The sequence below is a fragment of the Leptosomus discolor genome, chromosome 1, assembly GCF_034619465.1.
Source record: "Leptosomus discolor isolate bLepDis1 chromosome 1, bLepDis1.hap2, whole genome shotgun sequence".
NCBI classification, from domain to species: domain Eukaryota; kingdom Metazoa; phylum Chordata; class Aves; order Leptosomiformes; family Leptosomidae; genus Leptosomus; species Leptosomus discolor.
In genome coordinates, this window is record NC_141391.1 from 132,579,106 (window position 1) to 132,595,434 (window position 16,329).

The 16,329-nt window shown below is 51.7% G+C and overlaps 2 protein-coding genes across 2 annotated transcripts; one reads left to right on the forward strand and one right to left on the reverse strand.

Annotated features, from left to right (window-relative positions):
* The first annotated feature begins 6,816 nt into the window (after window positions 1-6,816).
* Window positions 6,817-11,797, forward strand: GNB3 (G protein subunit beta 3). Its single transcript, XM_009956851.2, has 9 exons — window positions 6,817-6,873; window positions 7,435-7,473; window positions 7,645-7,751; window positions 7,863-7,926; window positions 8,015-8,177; window positions 8,279-8,345; window positions 9,295-9,496; window positions 10,638-10,854; window positions 11,691-11,797. The coding sequence occupies exons 1-9, from the start codon at window positions 6,817-6,819 to the stop codon at window positions 11,795-11,797; spliced, it is 1,023 nt and encodes a 340-aa protein (XP_009955153.2).
* A 1,817-nt stretch (window positions 11,798-13,614) lies between these two features.
* CDCA3 (cell division cycle associated 3) lies at window positions 13,615-15,948 on the reverse strand. The gene is made up of 5 exons (XM_086478752.1): window positions 15,844-15,948; window positions 15,628-15,757; window positions 15,275-15,526; window positions 14,142-14,263; window positions 13,615-13,752 (listed from the first exon to the last, which is right to left on the reverse strand). Exons 1-5 carry the CDS (start codon window positions 15,946-15,948, stop codon window positions 13,615-13,617), a joined length of 747 nt encoding a protein of 248 aa, XP_086334878.1.
* Window positions 15,949-16,329: the final 381 nt, after the last annotated feature.

Here is a 16,329-nt window from a genome sequence, read left to right on the forward strand (position 1 = left end):
AGCAGCTGAAAAATGACAACAGGGACAGAGTATTAAAGGCAGTGACACCAGGAACTTTCTTTACTGCCTCACCAACGTGTTTGTGTCACTCAGAAGTAAGAAGGCAGGGTCTCCTCACCCCACTCCTCTCAGTGCCAGCTTCTTGGTCATCCAGGGCCAAATCTGAGATGGGGAGGAGCAGCCTGGGGTCTTTCAGCAAGGGTTGTCCACATTCAGGAGCTCAGAATTTTCTGAATATCCTAGGCACCTGCAAACTCCAGAACTTCGCAATTGGTCTGAGAGAGGGAAGGTGAGAGACTGTGAATATATGGAATAAAAGCAAAATGCTGGACACAGCTGTTGGTGGGAGCTTGAATCTGTACACCAGGAGGAAGGCACATACTTGTTGCTGATGGAAATTTAATTAACAAACGATGGAAGGAGATTGAGCCCTCAGTGAAAGAAAATAAACTATTTGCCCAGATGCCAGCTACTTCCAATGAGGGACAGCAAGAGAAAGTCAGCTCTGCCATGACTAACCCCTGGAAAGGGTGGGGAATGCCTTTAAGGAAAAGCACTGTATGCTCACGTTTCCCTGCAGCCAGGCCTCTCTTCCCTGCCCCCCTCCACACACCATATTGCCCCTGAAAGCAAAAGAGATACTTTGTTTATCGTTTCCCACCCTGATACAAAGACAATCTGCTGTCACTGCCCAGGGGATTAGTGTCCTGAGATGGGATTATGTTGTAGCCAAACAGGAATTGAATGGAGTGGATGGAGTATCAAAAAGAGCAATGACCCTTTTCCTGGGAAGCATTAGAGCCAGAGATCAATCTGTGGTCATGACATACTCAGGCCTTGATGAGAATTGTGCATGGAGACCCCAACTACAGTTCAGATGGAAGAAATCTGTAGGGCCAGGGCCACTGGTGTAAGAGGGGGGTGTGTGATCCCCTCGTCGCTGTTGGCACAGGGGCCCTGCTTTATGGGAAGGGAGATCTTTCCTCAGTCTGAATTCCGACGCTTCTTTAACATGCAAACTTGGGAAACCTGCATTGGCAACCCTTCTTGCCTCCCATCCTAACCCCGATCACAGGAAAAACACGATTTGATGTGAAGATTTCAAATTCCTCTCACTGGCGAGAGGTCTGTCACATCCTAGCACTTGCACATCCATCCTGATGATTTACGTGGGGGCACTGGATGGTTCCTGCTTGATGAGGACATGTTGGGGGGTGAGGGGCCAGTGTCCACATCTCTGGCTTGCTTTGCTCAAAGGTGGCTTGGGTGATTAGACTGATGGCCTCCTGACGTCAGATGAGATCCGTTAAAAGGTATTTATCTCAAGCTTGGGCCAAAGCTGCGGGAGAGATTAAAAGAGATTGAGGCCAAGATAATCCCCTCGCAGCATCCCACTAAAGTGGCTGCCAAAAGGCACACCACCAAATCTTTTGCCACCCCTGGCCCCTGTGCCCAGTTCTGTTTTCCCCATGCAGAGCCCGGTTTGCTGCCCAGAAAGGGTGTGATCCCAGCCCTGCCATGGGTTCTACCTTGGCAGGGCCACCGTGGGTAGCACCATCCTACTTCCCATCCCGCCCAGGACACACATGGCATGCTGCCCCTGGGAAAATGGGAATTCCTGTGGACTGTGAGGTGCAGCAAGCCCTGCCCCAGTGGCTGATAATCCTAGCCTGTTCTGGCTAATCTTCACTTTATTAGTTTGTTGCTGATATAATCAGAGGGAGTCAAATCCGGCCATGATGGTTTCTTTCCCTTCAGGAGCAGCATGCTACTCTCTCTTTTCACCCCTCCCCATCCACCTGCTTTGCATTACGTCCCAATCCGATTTCCCCAAGTCTCTGGTGTCTGATTTAATTTGCCTGACGCTGCTCCTGGAATCAGCCCTCCCCCAACCCCTCCCGTCCACAGCCTTGCAGCTCCCCATGGGGAGATCAGTCCTGGAGAGGCTGAGGAGCAGAGAGGGAACAAGGGACTCGCTGGGTGGACGGACAGGACTGACTGGAGACTGCAGAGGGGCAAGGGACTTCTGGCTGGTGGGGAGGCATTCTCAGCAGGAGAGGCAGGCCGTGAGGGTCCCATCCAGAGGGGACTGCAACCCACCTTGTGCTACAGATCCCGGTAAGGATGCTGCCTTGTCGTGATGGCTGAGGTCACCTTGGTGAGCCTGGCACTAGGGATCATGAGTTTCTTGGTGTGATTCTGTGGGGGCTCTTTGTACAAGGGCTGATCCCATCAGAGGCTGTGGGAGGGAAGATCACGGTGGGGAAGGAATTTGGGTTAGTGCTGAGATCTCTTTACAATGATGAGGGGCTTTGCACTGGGATGGGGTTGCTTGTTCTCCCCTTGGCAGGTGAATTCCACCAGTTTCCAGACTGAAACAGGAGGATAACACCTTCCCTGAGGGACCCGGCACTCACTACCCATATGCAGTCCTGCATTCGCGGTGCACCCCTGTGCACACATCTGCAGCTGGCTGCTTTTCTGGATGGAGAAGGAGCCCTCAGAAAGGAGAAGAGCGGGGTAATTTTACCCTGGTCTTTGATCTCCATCACAGGAGAGGTGGGGGGGATCATCTCTGTATCCGGCTCTGCAAGGAGCCCAGGGTCACCAGGGCGAGCATGCAAGGCCAGCCAGGGATTACACAGAGACCCAGGGATGCTGCCTGTTAATACTCAGTCCTCCCTCCTGCACCTTTCCCTTTTCTATTTGTAGCCTCCTCCCAGCATCCCACAGAGGGTCCACTACCTCCCCAGTGTGAGAAAAGCTACCCAGAGGATAGGAAATAAAGGAGTTCACCTCCCCTTTCTTCCCACCCATCACTTGTGACCTGATCCCCACAAGAAAGTGATGCAGGTGGCTTGGTAGGACAGACTCTGGGGTGTAGGCTAGGCCCCCAACTGGCATGGTGCAAGGGACATAGCTACTGCCCTGAAAAGTCATGGTGTGGCAGCAAAAGGCAGAAAGTGGATGATTCCAGACCCGCCCCCTGCCTCAGTCTTGTGCCGCAGTAGAGGCATTTGGTCTGCTGTGAGCAGAAATCCAAGGGCTCAGGATGGGTCTGGTTGCCCACAGACAGGAGCGCTACAGAAGGTGTCTCCAGCAAGTTTGTCAGAAAAGGCAAGAAGAGAAAGAACTGTCATGTTGGAGGGCAAAAGAAATGAAACGTGGTTTCAAAAGCCAAGAACAGAGAACTGGGTGAACACAGCCAAGGCAGAGGTCTGAAGAGGGCTGGCATGAACCAAGTCCAGGCTCTTTGGCTGTGCCATGCTCCTCAGTGATGCTCATAGGAGGCACAACTCTGGACCACTGCTGATGCCAAGGTCCTCCTGTCAGCAGGTCTTTACAATACTGGACTGGTGGTGGTGAATTGCTTTTTCAAATGTAGCTAAGGACTGCAGTCCTTAGCATCTACTTCAAAGAGCCCTTACTTCCAGAAAACACTGACCATCCATCATTTAGAAGCCTTTCCCATTAAAACCAGGCTAGGCAGCTAGCGTGAGCAACCATGAGCTGATCTGTGGATCCACAAGAATTGTGCCTCCCTAAGGTCCCACTGGTCAGAGCAGGAACGCGCCTTGGCCAGACTCCAAACTCCACTGCCCTTTCCTCTGTTCTTCCACCATTTGGTTCCCCCATTTCCTGTCCTAAATTTACATAATCATGATGAGCTGCTCTTTTGCACACCTGCTGTGGGTCTCCTGGGAAGCAGCTGCATTCTGCTGGGGCCCAGGTAACTCACTCTCCACAAATTGCACTGGGATGTGATGGGTGGAGGTGACAGGTGAAGCTGGAGCTATTATTATCACTCATCTGTGGCTCCTTGTCCTTCTGGGGCTGAGAACAATTCCCAACTTCATTTAGCATGTTCCCTCAAAGGGATTTAAAGGTTTGGACAGAGTCCTGAACCTGAGCTGCACCTTCTCTATATTTAGCCCTTTTTATCCGTCCTCGACATTGTGCCCCTGCCCTTTGATCTGCCTACTGGCTCCGAAAGCCCCTCGTCTCGTTGTGCAACTTCACAGAGCAGGTGCCTGTGAACTGGTGCTCCCATGCTAGGGCCAGAGTTGAGAAAGAAACACCCAGGGAAGGGAAGAGAATAGTAAAAAAGCAGGAGAGATGCAAGGAAGACTGAGGGTCCAGTGGGTAATGAGGAGGGCGTGTGAAGCCAGCTTTAACTGGGGCAGAAACTGGAAGGAAGACAGAACAAGACTCCCATCTTCATGTAGGTCTGGGTGGGCAAAACCAGAAGTTCGTGAAGACAGATTAGGGTAGATGGATGGACAATGATTTCAGGTGGCCAAAGATGTGTCAAATAACAGCCTGGAGAGCTTGGGGACCAAGCAGAGGGGACTGGAAGGAGAGAGTGTCACGAGTCCACTGAGTGCTGTTTTCAGACCAACTCTTACAGGGAGTCAGAGGGAAGCCGTGGCCCAGCAGGAAAAGGCAATCCAATGCTTAGGGCTGATGGAAGGGAGGTAGGATCAGTCCTAGGGAAAACTGAGAAAGGTGAAGGTGTGGACCACAATGGTACAGTTGGTCTCTGCAGGGTGGCTGGAAGTTCAGGTTTGCTAGTTGGTGTGCTGGATGCAGTCTCCCCAGCTTGACTGTACACCAAAGCTGAGGGGCAAATGCCACCTACTGAAAGCTGCAAGCCCTTGCCCAGCATCTCCGCAGTCTGTCAGTTAGCTGAGAGAAGGCATGGGGTGCCCAGACCCTTCACAAAGGAGAAGTGCATGCAGGCGAGCTTTTGTGGCCAACATCACTCAACCAGGTGCAGATACGTATACTTGCTGGCAGGAACTCCCTCATCACTGTTCTGTCAAAACAAGAGAATTAAAAAACAGTGGAAAGGACCCAGTTCAGGTGCTGGTCTGTCCCCATCCTTCAGCGTAGCTGAGGCTGGCAGCCTGAGGCCGCTGCTGTAGCACGTGCCTCCAGGCTCTGACAGTGCAGCCCCAGGCTCCTCTCCTGATCCCTCACCATGTGCTGGGGCCAGCAGACCACGCCCAGTGCATAAACAGGGACGAAGGAGCAGTGCTGTGACTCTGTTCAGGCTTGCGGGCAGCAGGTACAAGTCTTTTGCTGCAAAGTATGGCCTGGAATAGCCTCCCTCTGGGATAAGCTCATGCCTCCCAGGAGCTAGGGGAAACCTGTATCTCCTTGTCTTTCCTACACTCAAAGCCATGCCGCAGGAGTCATTGACCAAGCAGAAACTCACTCTGCATGGAGAATCGAAGGAAAGCCATGGAGACATTCAGGGAAAGGGATTCTGGAGGGAAACTCGAAGAGATCTATGAAGTAGCAAGCAAAGATGGGACTTGGGAGCCCACAGCAAGAGAGCAGCCTGGCACGGAAGAACTCAAAGCCCCATTGGCTGGAAGAAACAAGGCCTTCAGGAAATAGGCCAGAGGGCGATGGAGGTGATGTAACTCTTAGGGACTAGGAGAAATTCTGCAGATGCTGCTGGAGCATTTCTTGGCCTTGGGGCAAAGCACTGGTCCTAATGATAAACACCACCTGGAGCACACCTGGACACTCACACCTACTCAGGAGAAAGATCAAATACAAGAGTGGGAGATTCTAGAATCGCTGGTGAAGTTTTAAGTGCACGTAACAAGCAAGAGAGAACAAAACAGAGATGCCGTATAATGATATGGCGCACCTGTATCTTGAATATGGATTACAGTTCTGGTTCACTGCTCTCTGCAAAAAAATATCATCTGTACTCTGTAAACAGATGAAAAGGGCTTAGAGAACAACAGAAGTAATAGGATGTAACAGCTTACATGGGAGGAATGACTAAGTGTGCTCTACAGTCTGCTAAAGAGGTGGATGAAGACAGATACGACAAAGATCGATAAAATACCGAGTGATGTTGAGGTGAATAAAGACTAGTTATTTGCTGATTCTTCCAACTCAAAAGCTAGGGACCACCAAGTGGAACTAGTGCCACTGGCAAATAACAGAACCAGGAACTTCTTTGCAGAGCCTGCCACTAAGCTGTGGAACTCATCACCATGGAGTACTGAGGATGCTAAACTTTGACATCAGCACAAAAATTGTGTGGACAAACGCATAGAAGAAAAAGGTCCATCAAGGACTTGCACAGAGTGATGCTGCCTCTTGCTTTGGACATCAAGGAAAAGCTGGGGCTAGGAAAGTAGGAGAAATAACACTATCTGCTTATGTTATTCTTAGATCCTTTCCTAGGCATCCGACTTTTCTTTTTCTTTTTTTTTTTTTTTTTTTTTTGGATGGGAAACTAGAAGAGAACCCTGACAGAGGACCTCAACAGCCCCCAGATTTCCTTGATGGACAAATAGCTGGTGGGCACTGCCTGATGATGCTTTGCTTAGGACAAATGATAGAAAATAGCCACTGGGCTGTCCCCATGAAGTTTCCTGCTTGTGGAGCTGAGATGGGCAGCTTGGCCATCAGGGAGAAGCTGATGAAGAGGACCCAGGACTTGGAACGGAGAGGCTAAAAATAAAGAGGTTGAGGGAACAAGTGTGACCTCAGCAAGAAGCTCTGGAGGTCTTCATCTTCCCAGTGCATGTAAGCAGGATACAAGACCAAATGGGCCTTTGATCAGGCCCAATATGATCTTCCCAAATGCTAAGGGCTTTGACCAGATACAGCATGACATTACCAAGTATGCAGCCAAGAAATAATTGCTATGCCTTTATCAGATCTTCCTACATTTGCACAACTGAGCAGTTATATTGGTGCCCTTTCTACCTCACACCTCTCTCCTTTGCTTTGTCTCCCCAGAATCAAGGCTGCCCCACGTGGAGGAGCCATCCCTAGGTCAGAAAGATGGGGGAAATGGAACAGATGAAGCAGGAGGCTGAGCAGCTGAAGAAGCAGATTGCGGTAATGCTGGCAACAGTCATGAAACTGCTGAGAGAATATCTACCGCCCGTATCCAAGTTCTCCTCCTCAGCCACAACATGAGTTGAGCTTTCTCCATCTGCATTCTTGGAGCCCTCTGCAGTGCTCCATAGCCTTTTAAGTGCCAATGGAGAGCTTCATAGCATGGTGGGGGGAAGAGAGGGAGGGGAAGGGAAAGAAGAGGGGGACACTACAGTGGTGAGAAGGAAGTGGTCACAGGCATTGTGGCTGCAGGTGGCCAAAGAGTGTAGTGTGTCCCCAGGACCTCCTCTGTCTGAGAGGCAGCTGGTGTTGCCAGGCAGGAGGATCCATGGAATGGGGAACTAGATGCTGAGCAGCTTTTGGATCACCTTCCTGACATCTGACTAGTGCTGAAGTGCCCCAGTCACAGACCAGGATCCCCCTGTGCTGGCCACAATCCAAACACAGCAAAGCTACAGTTCCTACTTCTAGCAGCTGCCAGGGTATGTCCCTGAATTTCATTTGCCATTGCCTTCATCACACAGCTTATTTCTGTCTCATCTGCCCTTGTCTTTTCTCCAGGATGCCCGGAAAGCCTGTGCAGACACAACGCTTGCTCAGGTAAGGGACAGGGCTGGCTGGGCAGGTAAGCGTGTGTATGGGCCAGCTAGCACCACTCCAACAGGGACACTCTCCACTTGGGAATCAGAATTAGGAGGCAGATATGTGGTGAGCAGTAAAGGTCCTACCAGTCCAAGATTAATTCTTTCTCTCCCCCAACTCTTTCCTCAGATTGTGTCCGGAGTGGAGGTTGTTGGCCGCATCCAGATGCGGACCCGAAGGACCCTGCGTGGGCATTTGGCCAAGATCTACGCCATGCACTGGTCCACGGACTCCAAGTGAGAAAGGCGCTGCTGATTTGCTGGGTGCAGGACAGCACATGGGTGTGAAGGGCAAGAAGGCTCTGATGCGAAGAGCGCTACTAACATGATCTTGTTCCTCTCTCACAGACTTCTGGTCAGTGCCTCACAAGATGGGAAACTGATTGTGTGGGACACATACACAACTAACAAGGTAGGAGTCAGAAGGCTGCAGCGAAGCTAGTGCCCTTGCCCTGATCTCTCTGCTGCTAGAGTCCTGACATGGTTTCTTGTCCTCCCAGGTTCATGCCATCCCTTTGCGTTCTTCCTGGGTCATGACCTGTGCCTATGCCCCCTCAGGTAATTTTGTGGCCTGCGGGGGCCTTGACAACATGTGCTCCATCTACAACCTCAAGACTCGTGAAGGCAATGTCAAAGTGAGCAGGGAACTCTCAGCCCATACAGGTGTGTGTGTTGTCTGCCTGAAACTTGGGTGCCCTCTGCTTCCAAACGTCACTCTTCTAGCCCTGCCCTGTTTCTTATACTTGTTTGTTCCCAATTCCCAGGTTACCTCTCCTGCTGCCGATTTCTTGATGACAACAATATTGTGACTAGCTCTGGAGATACCACATGGTAAGTGTTGTCTTCTGCATCCTAGTGGCATGACCTCTGGCTCTTAGAGGCACAGGTCACATCAGCAAGTGCAGTCCTTTTGCTCTGCAGAAGTCCACTACGTAAGGACAAATTTGCTACTGCACCAGCAGGCCACACAAAGCGCCTTAGGAAGCCAGACCCATTCTTCCTCCCTTAGCAAAACAGAACAGGTGTTTCTTTTCCCAGTTGAGGTCAGGTCAAGATGCAGGTCTATTGGTGAAGTAGTAGGGACCATGTTGTCAGCTCTCACAAAGCACAGTGTCATTTATCCCAGGACAGAAAACACAATAAATTTATGTGGAGCCCACATACATGCTCCACTTCTTGTCTTGCCCACTGTGCAAGGGACACCTGCAAACCCAGTGCATGCGTCCTTTAGTTCCTGGCTCTCAGGTCTCGCTGTGCTGTGACTCTGAGCAGTGCAGAGTCTTTATTCACCCCCACTGCATCCCAACACCTGCTTTGGAAGAACCTCTTGACCAAGGCTCGAGTCAGGATGTGGCATTTCCATCTGAGATCAAGGTTAATTGTGCCTTGTTTGCCTGGCTGTAATGCAGGATCCCAGTGAACATGGCCCGTGCATCTTATGAGCATGCATACAGCAGACCTTTTTCAGCTGTTTGCCTGTGGGTCCCTCTTACTCCCTCTTAGTATTCCCTTCAAAAGTTGCAGTTACGGGGATACAGTCAAACCTCACCCCCCCTCCAGCCTTAGTCTAACTCTGCTTTGCAAAGGTATGACCAGCAACAGCTGTGAAGATATCTCCTGTTATATCCAGCTGACTCCAGCGATACTCTTACCCGTTTTCCCATGCTGTAGCCAGACCCATGTCTTCACTCCTTTTGTTTGCAAGTGGGACAGCTCTTCAGCCCAGCTGTAGATGTGTTCTGCCTGGGTTAGCTCTGAGAAGTTCTCTCCTCTCCCGCAGCGCACTCTGGGACATTGAGACAGGGCAGCAGAAGACTGTGTTCCTGGGTCACACCGGAGACTGTATGAGCTTGGCTGTCTCCCCAGACTTCAAACTCTTCATCTCTGGGGCTTGCGATGCTACTGCCAAACTGTGGGACGTGCGGGAGGGCACCTGCCGTCAGACCTTCTCAGGGCACGAGTCCGATATCAACGCCATCTGCGTATGTACGCTGTCTGCACAGTGGTGGGGAGGCAAGGAAAATGGAGGGTGGACCAGCTCTGAAACAGGGTCTTGGGACACGGTTGAAAGAAGCTGTCACAGTCATGTGGGGAACAAGGGTCTCAGGAGACCTTGGCCCCATGATCCAGCCTGAAGCAGGGAGAGCCTGAGTTCACTGAAGTTTGGAGGCTTTCTCTTCCCGGCCACTGGAGCACCCAAAGTATCTAGGTCTGACTCAAAGCACTGCTTTGTCCACAGACCATGGATCTCAGCACTGTAACACAGGTGCTGGTGCAGCTTTGCTCATAGCAGCTGCTGGGAACCGTGGTTCAGGCATGCTCCAGGAGCCCTGACTCAAGACCAAGTGAGGCAGCAGGAATTCCTAACTCAGCTGAGGGTCTTAGTCAGCTCCAGACAGCAGAGCCGGGAACTCGGGATCATAGGGAGATCTTCTGAAGACAAAATCTTCACAGGACGCAGCACAGATATTTGGGGGCAAGTATTCCCCTCAGAGGCAAGGATTCAAACCAGAGCCCTAGAGGTGGCGGGACAAGAACCATGTCAGTTTAATCCTGTGTGGCTAACCAAATGAGACTGACAGCTTCCTGCAATGTCTGCTGCTTGAACCATCCTCCACTGACTTCAGTTTTCTCACCTGTCCCATGGCTACCCTGCCAACCGTATGGTTTTCTGCCATACGTGCTCCTGAGGAGCTCTTTTTTTGCTTCTCAGAGCAAGGTCACAGAAAAGGAGTGTGTATGAGAAGGCTGCAGTCTGAGCATCAGGCAGAGGAAAGCTGTCATAGCTCTGAGTCATTCCAGACCCCTTCTGGGGGATAATGGGTCGATACTTGTCAAGCCGCAAACTAACAGCTTGAGTTAAAGAGAAAATTATCCTTCCTCAAGCACTGGGGTGTCTTGCAATAGCTCTAGCCCCGTGACTTTCTTGAGGTGGAAGGGGTTTAGTAGGTCTTAGGAGAAGCATCAGTCTCCCTGTGCATTAGGCTCAATTTTTATGATCCAGTGTCTTGTCCCACGGGGTTTTCCTACCTCCGTGGCTTCCTGCTAGTTAGCAGAGAGATGAAGAGTTGAGGAAATCTGGAAGGCACAGCGTGATCAAAATCTGGTGTGTGCCCTCCTCAGTTCTTCCCTAATGGTGAAGCCATCTGCACCGGCTCAGATGATGCCACCTGCCGTCTCTTTGACCTCCGGGCAGACCAGGAGCTCATAGTGTACTCTCATGAGAGCATCATCTGCGGAATCACATCAGTCGCCTTCTCCCGCAGTGGGCGCCTCTTGCTTGCTGGATATGATGACTTCAACTGCAACATCTGGGACTCCCTGAAAGCAGAGCGTGTGGGTGAGTGGCTCCTGGAGGTCGCTCTTTCATTCCTTGCAAAGTCTTCTGTCCCTACCAAGGCAAGGAAAAGGCCTTTATTTTTTTTCTAAAAGGGACACATCCTATGCTGACTGAAACCCAGCAAAGCTTCCTCACACTTAAGGAGCACACCATAATGACTTTCTTTTCTGTAGAAGTGTTGTTTTTAATGTTGAGGAAGTCAAGACTTTAAAGAGGGTTGTTGCAAGGGGGAAAAGGGCATTAAGGTTCCTATTAGCTAAAACTGGTCACAAGCACCAGTAGTATTTCCTACTTTCTCCTAGCCTCTGTCGTTTGCCAGTTCCAGCTACTCACAGTGCCTGTTAGTGGCCAGGCCCCAAGCTGAGCATGGGCTTGAGCTTCTATTCCACATCTTTGGATACTTTGCGGTGCTCATACACAGAATGCAAGCAAGTGCCTGTTTCTTTCAGATGTGCCCCCTAGCCTCTGAAAATTTGAAATACAGCCCATCAATGGCATTGCTATTTCTGTCTTATGAAGGATGCCATCCTTTCTTAGTCCTACTGTTGCTCCAGGGTGAAAGCAGTTGTGTGAAGATTCATGTAGCCAGACTTTCCCAAGAACGTTGTTCTTTGACCAGTCTCATGAGTGTTGGTTTTATGTCACACACAAATGTTCTTCTGCATGTTTGTTCTTATTAGCCACATACTGATTGTAACACCTTGTGCAGGAACAGACAGCACAATACACAAGGGTGTAGGTACACAGCCTACAATGCATGTCCTCAGCATGGTCAATTCTTTCATCTCTCTCAGGTTCCACTTCTTTTCCTGACCTCTCTTCTTTCCCCCCCCTAGGAATCCTTTCTGGCCATGACAACAGAGTGAGCTGCCTGGGTGTGACGGCAGACGGCATGGCTGTCGCTACTGGCTCCTGGGACAGCTTCCTCAAGATTTGGAACTGAGGACGGCAGCAGAGAGGGAAAGAGCAGCGAAGCATGGCCCACAGCCCAAGCCCATGCAAAGAGCATCGTCAGCTGAGCACAACAGAAACGCCTACCTACCACTCCCGCTTGTCTCTAGACACAGGTCACTTGTAGGGGTCTCCCAGACTGAAAGGGAAAGGAGAGGTTGGGGAGGGGGAGCAGGGGGAGCTGGGGAGCAGGAGGACACATACTGGCCCTTCTCTCCACTTCTAAACAGGCCCAGCAGTTTCTAGCCTCATGCAGGCTTGAAGACCTGCAGAACACTGTTCATTATGTCTCAGGACTTTACAGTACAGTTCAGACACCCTGCATCTTCCTTCAAACACCTCTACCCACATTGACACCCATCCTTCAGAGCACCTGTCATCCAATACCTCTGTCCCAAACTAAGCTCTGTCCCTGATTTAACTCTACCTAGTTTCTCTGTGCAGCTGTCCTATATCCCTGCAGACAGCCTCAGAGATGTACTGGGTTTGAGATTTCTATCATGCAACCTCAAACAAAAAGCTAGTGTAAACCGGGCTCATTTTCCATTGGGAAAGACTTAGCTCAAGTTTTGTCTATGCATAAATGAGGGAAAGGTAGCCTTCAGACCTGCCAGAACACCAAGGAATACTATATTTATTCTTATTTATTGTTTGCTTCTTGCTGTTCCTTCTCTTTTTGCCTCACTCCTGAGTTGTGTGGTGACCCTGTCTAACCAGTAGCCATCAGCCCCTGTTTTCAAGTCTGTTATAGATCTTCATAGCCCAGGTAAATAAAGAAAGCTCACATAAGCACTGCAGGCTGTGTTCTTTCCAGCGTTGCAATGAGCTGTTGCAAACATAACTCTCCTCCTGTAAACACTGCCTGCTAACCTCATCCAGACATCTCATCTGCAGGCCTTGCTCTACCTCAAAGTCCCCAGGGGAGGGTGTTCCTTGTTTTAGTTGAGCAGCAGCTGTTAGTCCCAAGGCTTGCTGCCCTAGATTTGGGAGAGCTGAAAATGCATCCTTGCAAACCTTTGAGATTTGAGATCAGTTACAAGACACAGCCATTATATTCAGCCTTTATTTGACTTGTTGGCTCATAGTGACATCCTGGGGTCCCAAGACTCTGCTAGGGAGAGCTGAAGGTCAGCAAGGTGTAGTGACTTATCAACAGAAGGTCACAATATTAACACACAATACTGTCTCATCCTGTTTTGGATCTCACCCTCGTGCCAGACCCTTATAATAGGCTACAGTCCTTTGTATACATTCGTTTCAGGACAGTGTAGGTGCAGCAGAACTCCAGAAGTGACACTAGATACATCAGTCTCCTCCACAGAGCTGCAGCTTCCCAGCCCACACTATAGTACGTGGGTTCAAGGCCCGACCCTTCTCAGCACAGCTCTACAGTAGCATGTTACAGGCAGGGGACAGAGCTGAGTTTTAGGACTAATTGAAGACTGAACTATTTGTTCCTGAACCCTTATCCCCAGAGAAAACATTGCACTGGGTGAGCAGGGGACTCCTACTGTCCTATCAGGACATATATATAAAAATCAGCAAAAGTTTAATACAGATTTATTTGCTACAGATAAGAACTCTACAGTAAGCCAATACAGCTGATATACAATAGAAGAGTCAAAGTCTGTACTGTACATAAAACATGCAAAGCTAGGAGAGAGAGTGTGCTCTTTCCCCTTTCCCCAACAGGGATAGGCAAGAAGAGTGACCACAAGTCTGGTGTTTCAGTCTGTTGCAGGATTCCTCACCCCTAGAAGACTCCCAAAACATGGAAGCAAATTACAGCAATATTCTGGAAAAGGAAGTCTAGTTCTCCACAAAAGGACACTGTTGGTTCTCTTTGTTCAAGTCTCTCCAAGCACAGTTCCCAGATTTGAAGCCTCTGCTCAGATCCACTGTCATTTCCTTCTCCCCAACATTCTCTCCCAACACATGCCTCTTACCCTAGAGAAATGAAAACCCAAAACATACAGTGTTAAACACAAGTTAATTGAGGGTTAGTTAATTCTCAGTGGAACACATAGCCCATTTTCAGGCCATTCAGCTTTGGCTCTCTTGTGACAATGTCCAAGAGTAATGGACTTCTTTCTACAGCCTACAGAGAAAGGATGCACTGAAATGGGCAATATCATGGTAAGGCCAAAGACACAGGCACTGAGCAAGACTTGGAGGCATCTAGGGACAAGATTGGCCTACAGAAAAATACTTAACAGGTTCTACAGGCCTAGGAGGCCACAGTTCCAAACTGGGGGCCCTACAAAATATAGAAGTTGAAGGATTTGGGCTTTTTTCGGCCCATTCTCCCTCCCATGGTATGACTTATTAAGCTTTACCTGGCGAGGGGTAGGAGCACTGGGGGAATTATCATCTTGTAGGATGCTGAGGGGAGAGCGGCCAGTTCCACCAGATGTCGCCATGATTTTGTTGTTGGTCTTGCGTCTTACGGGCTTGCTCCCTAACGGTAGAAGCAAACATGTCAGTGTGCCATGACAAGGCTAGTGGGTCCTTGATTTAAACGCCTCCTGGCCTTTATGATACAGCTTGCTTGCCTGCACAGCAAAGGCTGTTATCCAAGGACTCCCAAGTAAAGGAACCACAGAAAGGTTGAGGTTGGAAGGGATCCCTGGAGGACATCTAGTCCAACACCCCTGCTCCAGCAGGGCCATGAGGACCACATCCAGATGGCTTTTGAATATCTTCAAGAATGGAGATTCCATAGCCTCCCTGGGCAAGCTGCTCCCATGCTCCGTCATCCTCACAGTGAAAAAAGCATTTCCTGATGTTCAGATGGAGCCTTCTATGTTCCAGTTTGTGCCCATTGCCTCTGGTCTCATCACTGGACACCACTGAAAAGAGACTGCTTCTCTCTTCTTTATATCCTCCCTTTTAGGTATTTATACATATTACTAAGAGCCCTCCCCTCCCGCCCCGAGCCTTCTCTTCTCCAGGCTGAAGGGTCCCAGCTCTTGGCCTCTCCTCATAGAAGAAGTGCCCATCAGAGTTTTCTGAAGCACAGCCTGTGTTAAAGGCTCTTAGAACTGCTCAGTCATAGCACTTAGGTGTGCTTCCTGCCCTTGCTCCCCAGCTCTTCCCAAGGAGAAACTCCAAGGTCATTCTGAACAGGCCTCCACGATTACAAGCCTGTCTCAGAGAGAGGAAGAGCTGACTTTTACCTCTTAATTTTGGTTACCAATTGAAAGCATAACTTTTCAACTCCTGACAGAAATCAGTTAGATAGAACAGTTCCCAAAGGGGCGCCCCATCTGCTAGCTGCAGAGCCCAAAGACCAGGCTATCTGAGGCTGTGGGACACAGCTGGACTGAGGGGAACAGACAATGCCTCTATAAGCGAGCAAGCATGGAGAAGCCACATGCACCAGAAGGTGTCGATCTGCTCATACCATGGATGGTGCAGCTCCCCAGGCACATGGAGGCTTAGCTGTGTTACCCCCACACTGAACACTTACCCAAGGAGAAGCCGGGCCCCATAACGCGGGCAGGCCAAGCCGGGGCCCCGCCGGGAGAGGGTGGCCTCTCCGCCTCTTCCCCCGGGGCAGCGACCGCCTCCGGGCCGCCCGCGGGCGGGGAGCTCCACAGGGCCGGGTCCTCCGCTGCCAGCTCCGCAGCGGGGCAGGCCGCCCCCGGCGGGGCCGACTCCTGGGGCGCGGCCTCAGCCCCGAAGGCCTCGCTAAGTTGCTTCACCAGGCGATCTACACTGTCTGCCGGGGATGGAAAGAGAGAGGCAGGAGGAGAACGGAGTGAGGCGCCGGGCCCCGCCGGGCCACCCACTCAGCCGCCTTCCCTGGGCGGCCTCACTCACCGCTCGATACTGCTCTCATGGGCGTGCGGAAGACGCCGGGCGTGGGCGAGCGCGGGTCCCGGTCCTGGCTAACGCCCGCCGCCGGCTCAGCGGGTCCGGGCTGAGGGCTACTCGCCGGGGAGCTCGCCACCTGCGGAGAGGGCAGGCGTGGGGGCGGCGGGCCGGGGCCGCCGAGGGGGGGCAGGGGCGGCGGGCGGCCCGCGGGAGGGCGCCTACCTCGATGGGGGTGCGCGGGATGCCGGCGCTGGGGGAGCGGGGGTCGCTGACGTGCGCCAGGTGCCTATTGCGGAGGGCGGCCGGGGCGCTGCCGGAGACCCCCATAGCGGCGAGTGCCGAACCAGGCTCTTTCCCTGACCCCCCGCCGCCGTGATTCAAATCTCCCGCGCGCCGGCCGGCGCCGTCCCATTGGCCCCCGCACGGAGGCGGGGCCCGCCGCGCCCCACCCCCGGGCCCGCCCCAGGACGCCCATCTCCCGCGAGGGGCGCCCAGCAGCTCCGCAGCCCCCGTCAGGCACGTCCCGCCTCGCCCGCCACCGGCCTGCTGCCAATCTTCGGGGAACTCCCCCGCCCCCGCCTCGCTTCTAAGTTGCTATTGGCCGAGTAGCCCGGCACCGCGTCCCATGACGGCCGAAAAATGGCTGCGATTGGGCGAGCCGGCAGGGTGGTGCCGCGGGCCTGGCCCTCAGCCACGCAGCCGGCGCGC

Bases quoted from the DNA above. Each gene is read 5' to 3' on its own strand.
- CDCA3 (XM_086478752.1), bottom strand. From the start codon at position 15,948: ATGGGGGTCTCCGGCAGCGCCCCGGCCGCCCTCCGCAATAGGCACCTG. The intron at 15,758-15,843 runs GTAGGCGCCCTC...CCCTCTCCGCAG, and splicing joins TCCCGCGCACCCCCATCGAG to GTGGCGAGCTCCCCGGCGAG. The intron at 15,527-15,627 runs GTGAGTGAGGCC...CATCCCCGGCAG, and splicing joins CATGAGAGCAGTATCGAGCG to ACAGTGTAGATCGCCTGGTG.
- GNB3 (XM_009956851.2), top strand. From the start codon at position 6,817: ATGGGGGAAATGGAACAGATGAAGCAGGAGGCTGAGCAGCTGAAGAAG. The intron at 7,474-7,644 runs GTAAGGGACAGG...CTCTTTCCTCAG, and splicing joins CAGACACAACGCTTGCTCAG to ATTGTGTCCGGAGTGGAGGT. The intron at 8,178-8,278 runs GTGTGTGTGTTG...CCCAATTCCCAG, and splicing joins GGAACTCTCAGCCCATACAG to GTTACCTCTCCTGCTGCCGA.